Source organism: Sesamum indicum, linkage group LG3 (assembly GCF_000512975.1).
Source record: "Sesamum indicum cultivar Zhongzhi No. 13 linkage group LG3, S_indicum_v1.0, whole genome shotgun sequence".
NCBI classification, from domain to species: Eukaryota; Viridiplantae; Streptophyta; class Magnoliopsida; order Lamiales; family Pedaliaceae; genus Sesamum; species Sesamum indicum.
The window spans coordinates 1,645,465-1,655,519 of NC_026147.1; the positions used below are offsets into that span (position 1 = coordinate 1,645,465).

Below are 10,055 nucleotides of genomic sequence, written 5' to 3' on the forward strand. Positions count from 1 at the left end.
TTTTTTATAGTGTATTGGAACTATTTTTTTGAAATGATTTTTCTTTTTTTTGGGGTTTAGACTAAAACCAAATTTAAATGATCTCGACTCTAGTCGTGATCACAACTTAAGTGATGACCCTAATGATCATCGTAACACATAGAACATCTGCCAGCACAATCATCAAATCGGTGGCCAAAAAAATTTAAAACCACAACTATCTGATTGAAAGGGACTAGTCCTTGGACCGGTTGGCCAACGTACTTTGGTTTTTTTGTTTTTATGCTTCGTCTGATTTTAAAACCACAAATATATCAAATATGTTTTTCAAGTGCAATAATCAGTTTTGGGAAGAAATTATATCAAAATTATGTGTTTTTTTAAAATACATCGATATTTTTAAATGAATCAAAAAAATATATATTATTACAATATTTAGTTAAGCAATATATAAATATTTCTATCAATCAATAAATTCAAAGCAAATAATGAGATAACATACTCCTATTAAAAATAGGCTAAATACCTATATTTATAGGACTCGAATTTGCAATCTCTTGAGTGCATGTGATATCCTAACCCCGCGAAATTTGTAATTTTCTATTTCACGCAATTAATAACAGGTAAAACTTGTCGTTTTTAATTTCACGTAATTAATTTTTTTAAATAATTATCCATTATTTCAATTAGATAGTTTTTTTAATTCGTTCCTTCATTAACTTTATGAATAAAGTCAATTTTGAAATTTAGATTTACATAATAGTTGTTACAATAATAAGAGTATTTGTAATTTTTCAAATAATAAAAATATCTTTATAATTATATTAAATTTTAAAAAAGTAGCTGTAATTTATTCCTTTTCTTTTACAGGAAAATAATTAAATATTTAAGGTTTTCCGTGCGTTAATGGATTCAATAGTAAAGGCTTTGTCTCGTTTAGGTGGGGTGCATGATGTAATGATAGATAGAGGCTTCCAAGTTGGAGTCGTCCTAGATTTTAGAACATCGACCTCAATGGTAACATTGGGCCCGTGATACATGTGATACCGATCCCATACTGTGTAGATGGGTCTAATTTAATTGACGAAAGTTTAAAATCATATCTCATGAGATTAATTATGTCAAGATGCACAAATATTCTTTGTGATTTACAAACTTACAGCTACACCCTCTAGTGTAATATTTATTATGAGACAATAGTATAAGTATAATTATAATCATGATGATAATATATATAATTAGAACCAAGATGAACAAAGACAACCCGCATACCAAATACAAATAGAAATGCTAATTTTATTTCATAATTAATGCGCATTAACAGCATGCATGATACTACTACGACAATAGTTTTAGATACACATGTGGTTCCAACCGCGGCGCTGCATGAGCAATCAACGGCGTGGCTTTTACCATATCTCCTTCCGACTCAGTCAAATCGATATTACTTTGTCCATTGGGTGGTGCACTCCAATTGAATCCCTGAATTAGCCTAGCCAAAAGGATAGTAGTCATGGTAGAACCAAGCACGATACCCGGACATCCTCTCCTTCCTGTACTAAATGATAACATGTGCAACTCATGATCCACAAGCACGACTTCTGAGTTTTTATTGACAATGTGGCGTTCGGGCTTATACACGAGAGGGTCTTCCCAAATTCTAGGATTTCGCCCTAGCCCGAGACGACTCAACAGCACTTGACTGCCTTTAGGGATGAAATAGCCGCCGGCGATGGTATCTTTAGATGATACATGTGGGACATTAAAAGGTACCATAGGATGCAACCTAAATGCCTCTTTTGCACAAGCTTTCATATAGTTTAGCTTAGACAAATCAGATTCATCTACCAGTCTATCCCTGCCTACAACTTGGTCCAGTTCTTGACAAGCCCGATGAAGAATATCCGGTTGATTGATCATCTCTGCAAGAGCCCATTCAACTGCGTTTGATGGATTATCAATTGCAGCTAGCATTATTTCCTGTGGATATACATAAAATAAAAAATGAAAATTCTGGAAAGAACAATATAATTCGCATAATATCTTCTCTTATTACCAATATCACCAATTTTTCAATCTAAAGATAAAAAAAAAAAAAAAACAAAAATTAACTTTTTCAATTAACTTACAATAATTTCTGCTTTTATCTCTTCAATTGACAACAGAGGAATGTTGTTTGCATCCTTGAGGTTAATTAGAACGTCAAGAACATCCTCTTCTGTCTTCCTTATCCCTTGTTGCCACATATCAACCCTCTTATCGATTTCTGAATCTTGGTATTTTCTGACACTCTTTATAGCATTTTTGAGAATCGTTTTATGCCCATCCAGATCCAACACCTCCAACCAAGGAAGATAATCAGCAATTCCCAACCCATAAACATACTTCAAGATTGTGAATATTCCATGCAAATGCTCTTTCTCTTCCACTCCAGGGCCTCCATCCTCCATTCCTGTCCCAAAAAACCTCTTACTGAAAATTAATTTTCTAGCCAGATTCCCACAGTAATGTTGTGCAACAACTCTCACATTCACAAGCCCATCCGTGAATTGACTTTGACATTGCTTGTACACATATCTTATCATATGATCAGCTTCTTCACATCTTTTTCCATAGAGCCATCGGTGCATTGCCGGTGAAAGCACTTCTGAGGTAAGAACCCTCCTCATTTTCTTCCATTGATCACCGTTTGGTGAAAAGATAGCTGTCAAGTACCCGTTGCTTGTCAATTTAGCTGACAAGGCATCGGGCCTTGAGGCAAAAATGACATCGTGTTTCTTCAAGAACTCTCGAGCAAGTTCAGGAGAAGTAACAGGGATAACATAGGCATTACCAAGACGAAAACATGCTATCTCTGTGTTGATTTCTTGCATGAATCGGTGTATCCAACGGAATGCTGGCTTGTTCTTCATCATTTCAGGAAAGCAGCCGACGATAGGGTATCCCATCAGGCCAGGTGGAAGGGAAGGTATGGTTGTTTTAGTGAGGCGTAGCCGTTTGTTCAGGATCATGGTGGCAAAACTCAATGCTAGCAATGCTAGAAAGTTGATGTAGAGTATTGTTTTGTTAATTTCCATGGCCTTGAGCTACTCTCGATGCTGGAGTTTGATGTTGGCGGGGGAAAGTGTTGGGATGTTTTCGAGCAATTAATAGAGTACTTAGAACGAGATTCTTGATGTTTATGTGCATGCCTTAACACTCATCCCCTTTTTATAGTCCAACTCCATGTTGCGTCTTATAAAATATACATAAAACTAATGCAACTAGTGATTTAACTCACATTTGTTATGTGTCTACAATGAGATGGAAAATCAGATTAAGGAGTATTTCTCTCCAAATTTTTTTTGGAGGAAAGTTTTGCGTGTATTTGCACCGGTGAAATGATACTCTTTATCCTATTGACTAAGAGCTCTACACTTTTAGTTCTTTACTTTATGAATTTTAAAAATAGTTTCAAAACTTAAAATTGTCCTAAAGTTTAAAAAAGTCGGACACATTTAATCATATATTCAAGTTTCAATCAAAAAATAGACAGCAAAAACACATATATATGCTTGTCCATCAATTGTGTGATTACTTAGCTAACAATCAAAAGCTTACCTCAATTTTTAAGACTATCTATAAATTTTCATAAAGCTGATGACTAAATATATTGAATTTTTACTATTTTGAAAATTTTGTAAAATAAATAACTAAAAATTATTGAACCAACTAATACTGTGATTAATTTTTCCTATCTGCACATGATAATTGAAATTGCTATCATCAAATTTAGAGGACTAATATTACCACCACCTTTTAATTTTGATGGGAATGCCCTAAAACTTGGTAAAAAGACAAAATTGTCCTTAATGAAGGGCAATTCAGTAAAATGGATTAGGATCCGCGCATTTGAAACTGGGTCGGTTTGTGGGACAACCGACCCAGCTTTATAACCCGGGAACAGAACCCAGTCACCGCATGAAGCTAAGCCGTTCAATCATGACTACAGATGCATCCGATTATGACACACGGCCCAAGCAACAGTGTACATTTGGACCCTATAAATACTCCGATCCACATCATCTGAGGTAATCAATGCTTTGTTATTTTCGACCTTACTTGCCTTCGATCGCATATTTCTATTTCGACCAAACTGACTTGAGCATAGGAAGATATTAGTTGGGGACGAACCCGACAAGTTTGACGTTGATTGTTTTATCCTCAGAACCCAATACCACCGATCTAGGGAGACTACGTGATTTGCATTGGATTGTCGTCGCAAATTTATAGGACCAAAATTAACAAATCTAGAATTTACGTTGTTTGGTAAAGATTGGTTTTAAATCCTACAAAATTAAGAGGTACCGAAAACATGTAAATTTTTCCTCTCTGAAATTGAACAGTCCTCAACTTTAGTCACATCATCAGCCTGTGAACATGTTCCACCTAAATTGAGAATTTCCGATGTACTGAAATTATATAAAACTAAAAATATGATGGAGGGAATTTACCATCTCGATATTTGAATTTTTTTACGATTTCACGTTTCTAGCCGTAAGGTCAAAAATTTAGTTTCGTTCAGCAATATATATATATATATATATATATATATATCAAACTAATATATTTAATCAATTTATCAAAATTTATAAATACGTCTTTGGATCTTTTTTTTTCTTTTTCCAAACAATATTTTCTGGAAATATTTCTAAAGTTAATGAATTTGGAACCCCATGTGTCGAATATGAAAAACGTGTATCATGAAACATGCCTTTGCCTTTCTGCCTCTCCTTACCGTTTAAATCTCAGACAAACTTGGTGGTATCCAACGAAAATGACTCCACGAAAATGACTCGGCAATAATGTATACTCACCGGATCGATAGGCTCTAATTGAATCCTTTCACTCCACGAAAATGACTCAATAATTATAAAAAATTTGATATTAAAATCAATGGCAATTTAATTAACAAGTAACTTTTGTTGTTATTCTTGATATAATATATATTCTAAACTATTCATAGTTAAACTTGTTAGCAAGTTAATTTTTATTGCTAATTTCATTAGTAAGTAAATTTTTTGTACTAAATAATGTATATAGCAATGAAAATTTTACTTGTTAATTAGCTTGAGTCATAGCTATCACTAGAAAAAAATATAATTTTCCGCTACGGTTAATTACTATAGCTAAAGAAAAAATTATAGTAAATACAAATCAACTACGGCTTTGCAACAATCATTAGTCATTGTTTCTGCAAGTGTGGCCAAAAGATTAGCCAGGCTAAAATTATGGCAGATATTTTGGCTGGCTAAAAACATGAAAAATATTGATTGATCGTGGTAAAAATTTAAGTTTTTCTACAATCAAGTATATAAATAATCTATATTTTATATTCATGTAAATATATATGTAATCCAACAATCAATATGAAACTTGAGCAGTGGCCTGGACTGACTAAAAAGAGTTCAAAGGAAAAGGATTTGCAAACAAAGCGTCATTATTCCGACGCCCAAGTTCGTGCTGGATTTAAAGAATAATAATTAAACGTATTTAAGAGAATAAGGCGTGATAATGAAAAATAGAGCAAAATCATGTTTAACAGTGCAATATATGTGTAGCAGAATGATAGGCAGATTTCAACCTGTTCCCCCTAGGGATAGGATCTCTATTCATAGAGGAGAGGCCTCCTTCGTTAGGAAATCGATTGTGCTTCCTGTTCCTAGGTAAACGCATAAAATTAGTTAAGATAAGACATGATTAGAACTTATCTTTTAGTGAATTTGCTGTTAAAGTCATTATTTAGGTAAGGAAGAGAATCTACATCTGAGGAGGACTTTCCATCCGTAGGGAGTCTGATTGACTCAAGAGTCCAGGTTCTTGAGGGAACCTCCCACAACACGTGTACTCCGTGCTGGCGGAAGAGCATACCTAGAGGCTCCAAGTGCATGCCACACAAGCTTCAAAGAGGGACGCGTACACGGAGGCTAGGCTGGTTGTTAGTATTTGGGCCATAATATTGGGCTATGTTAAGCGGGCCTCCTCCACCTGAGCAGCCGTATTTATGGAAGGAGGTCTTGGGCCTTCTTGCTCGTTCTTGGGCTATAACTCTTCAGGCCGCACCCATCATCTAGTCCCCCCCACTCTAAGGAGGAGGGAGATCCCAACTCCTTATTAAAGTATGGGTCCTCGTCTTCTTTGGTTGGAAGGTGGGATCCTACTATGATTTGGAAGCTTTCAAACGCTGTTCTTAGTTCTGCTATTTACTGCAGGTAGTCTATCATGCTATCTTCCTAAGCTTTGTATAGGTCCTCCACTTGTTTCACTATTAGTTGCAAGTCTGAATAAGCTATTAAATGTCTAGCTCCTACTTCATGCGCCATCCTAAGGCCTGTTAAAAGTGCTTCGTATTCGACCTCGTTGTTGGAAGCCCTAAACCCGAATTTTATGGCGAACTCCAAATCTTCCCCTTGGGGTGAGGAACTATACCTACACCACTACCCTGAATCGTAAACAACCTATCTACATGTAGTAGCCATCTCTCAGCTTGAGGGGCGTCTTCATGAGAGGTCCCTGCTGTCTCAGAGACGAAATCGGCTAGAGCCTGAGCTTTTATGGTAGTTCGAGGCAGATAGGAGATCTCATACTCACTGAATTCTATTGCCCATTTTATCAAGCGTCTGGACGTATCTGGCTTACCTAATGTTTGCTTCAGCAGAAGATTAGTGTTTACTCCGATGAGATGTCAGAGGAAGTATGAACGTGGCCTTTTTACGGTTATGACCAGAGCAAAAGCTACTTTTTCTATAGGGGTATACCGCCCCTCTGCTCCATTGAGTACTTTGCTGACGTAATATATTGGCATTTGCTTCCTGTTATCTTTGCGGATGAAGACCGTGCTGATAGCTTGGGAGGTAGCTTATAGGTACACGTATAGAGAATCCTGCAAGATATTGCTTGAGTTCTTCGAAGGCTTGCTGACAGGTATCATCCTATTCAAAGTTTTTTTATTTCTGCAGAACCTTGAAAAAAGCTAAGCTTCTAACTTGGAGATAAAACGGCTGAGTGCTACTACTCTTCCCATTAGTCTTTGTACTTCATTAATGTCAGAGGGCACCTTTATGTCCAAAATGGCCTTGATCATTAGGGGGTTGGTCTCTGTTCCTCTTTGAGTGACCATAAACTGTAGGAAGCGTCCCCCTTTTTACCCCAAAGACGCATTTTTCAGGATTGAGCTTTAGTCGATAGTTTCTCAAAATGGACTACCTCCCCCGCAAATCCGTATAGAGAGGTGTTCACTTTCTCTAAATGGGTGTCCCCTAGTTGCATTTGATCATAAGCTTCTCCAAACAATATGTCTGTAGAGATCCCCAAATCTATGAAGATGTGTCCTACTTCATAATTGGCTAATAACATTGTAATGACTAGGGCATCATTGTGAAGGCTTTTAGGATCCGATCTTTCTGCTCACCAGAACTAAATGAGGGGGCTTCCTCCATCAAACCAACATCCCATATCTCTATTATGGTCAGACTATGTGTTTCTCTAACTTGAGCTTTCCTGGCATGATGAGAATCACCTCTATTTGGGCCCCCTGTAATCATTCGAACGACCCCTTTACGAGAAGGGTCGCTGACATCAGTCTTGCCTCCAAATGGACTTTTATGCTCTTCCCTTGACCGAGCTTCACGGCTAGAAATTTTTACTTGTTTTCGTTTATCAGTTTTTTGCTTTCTATATGGCCCCATCCCTCGGCCTTTTTTACAGCAAACATACTCCTCTAGATATCCGTTCTAGATAAGCCTTTCGGTCTCATTCTTTAAATGTCGGCATTATTCAATGCTATGACCATAGTCATTATGAAGCGACAGAATTTGTCCTACTTTGGGCATTTAGGGCTTTCTCTGCATGATTTAGGACGAGTTAGTAGACCTTTTCCTTCTACTGCCATAAGTGTTTGAGTTATGGGCATTGTTAGAGGGGTCTACACAGCATTAATCCTCGAGAAAGTTAGTTTCTTGTCTACAAAATTAGTTCGAGGTTTCTTGGAGGAGACCTCCTCTCGCACTTTTTTCCTTTTTTCCCCATGACTTCTCTTTTTGGTAGCTTGGACATCCTCCATGTTGATATATTTTGCTACAATAGCTAAGAGAGCATCAAATTTATAAATAGGCTTTTTGGCCAAGAATTTGAAGAAGTCCCCATCAATGGTAACATTGGACCCGTGATACCGGTCCCATACTATGTAGATGGGACCTAATTTAATTGGCGAAAATTTAAGACCTTGTAATTTTAAGATTGTGGGTCTGAACTGGATTAATGTGTAGGATATTTCTATTTTAGTAGTAGGTATAATTCTAGTTGAATAGTTGGTGTTGATTAGATATATTTATTTAATATTGATGAATGATATATGGTTGTTATTGTTATTGGTAGTTGTTATATATTAATATTTGATATTGATAATTATAATAATAGTTCATTGATTTTTTTTCTAAAGAAAAAAAAGATGTCCATATTGCCTATGTTAAGGCCGAGGTCTAGTTTAAAATTTCATGATTAAGAATTCATGAGGATTCATCTATTTTAATAGTAGTTATTGATCTACTTGAATAATAATTATTAATGAGTTATATATGCATATTGATATTAATAGTTGACGTATATTAATTATTAATAATTAAAATTATGATATAATTATAATTTATTCATTAAAAGAAAGAAAGAAAGAAAGAAAAGATTATAGTTTGTCTTCTCAATTAGCAAGGATGACTTTTTTTCGGTCAAATAGTTGTGAATTCAGCCTTTTCTTTTTCTCTTGTTAATGTAAGAGTTAAGGTAATCATTACAAGAATTACAATATTTAATTATAATTTATCATAATAAATAAGAATATTATAATAAATAGTCATTGATCAAAACCATATAATGGTTGTTGGCTATGATTTTAGTGAGGATGGATAAATATTTTATCATGGCTAAAGTGTGACATTGGACCTGTGATGGCGACCCGATATTGTATCTAATGTGCAAAAAAATAAGCTGGCCCAAAGAGGCTCAAGTTATCCAAAAAGAAGAAAGAAATGAAAGGTCGTATCATCTTAAAAGGCTCAAAAGAACACTTGATAGACTGTCATAGGAGCGTCCTCCAGAAAATATACTGGAAAATGAAGGAGGTTGAAGGTATTTCCCTACTCGGATCATGATCAAAGCCCGACAAATATTCGACCAAAAAAGCCTACACATGTGGCAGCTGGTATCTCATCAACAGCCACATTGGACCACATCAACCCTAAGAAGATCCCCCTGACGCCTGAGACCCGTCATAGGTGAGGGGTCTGCCAAGACAAAGTAACAAAAGATTCCCTAACAATTAGGACTCCCTAACGGCTAGGACTTCTTGCAGACGAGGAAGGTGCCCCTGAAGCCCTAGACTCTTTGGTAGCTTGGACTCCCTAGCGGTTAGGAATCCTTGCTGATGAAGAGTCCTCCCAATTTGGAGATAAGCATTCAACCACAATATTAACAGAAGATAAGAACAAATTATGGCTTATCCAAAAGGCTTTCATCCACATTTCCCAAAAAAGGAGGAACGTGCAAAGCCCTATCGAAAGAGGGCATCCCCTATAAATATAGGTTTACTCTTCCATACCGAGGGCACTTTCTAAGACCTTCTTGATATATTTCTCACTCTGAACATCCTGTTTCGTCCCTCGCACTTCTTTTACTCTATAAATCATCTTTCTCACTTTTTAAACATTCTCTAAGCACTCTACAAACACATTGTCATATGTTCTTGCATTTTTTATCGACTTAATCCATCATATCTCGATTTTAATTATATTTATTTACTTTTTGACTTTATTACATCTCAAATTTAATACTAACTTGGGCGTTGGAGTGCTAACGTTTTTTCTGCAGGTCCCCCTTTCAGGATTTGTATTTGTTTCGTCCCAAACTTTGAACATAGTCCATATCCACTGGGCTCGTGTGTTTTTCGAACTCATTAGTATCGATGGGACCTAATTCAATTGGCGAAACCTTCAAGTATCCATTTCTTTTTATTAAAAAAAAAATCAAACAATCCAAAGAATTCA

General features: G+C 36.1%; 1 protein-coding gene across 1 annotated transcript; it reads right to left on the reverse strand.

The window, feature by feature from the left end:
* Positions 1,275-3,145, reverse strand: LOC105156979 (isoleucine N-monooxygenase 1-like). The gene is made up of 2 exons (XM_011073261.2): positions 2,109-3,145; positions 1,275-1,959 (listed from the first exon to the last, which is right to left on the reverse strand). The coding sequence occupies exons 1-2, from the start codon at positions 3,054-3,056 to the stop codon at positions 1,318-1,320; spliced, it is 1,590 nt and encodes a 529-aa protein (XP_011071563.1). The 5' UTR covers positions 3,057-3,145; the 3' UTR covers positions 1,275-1,317.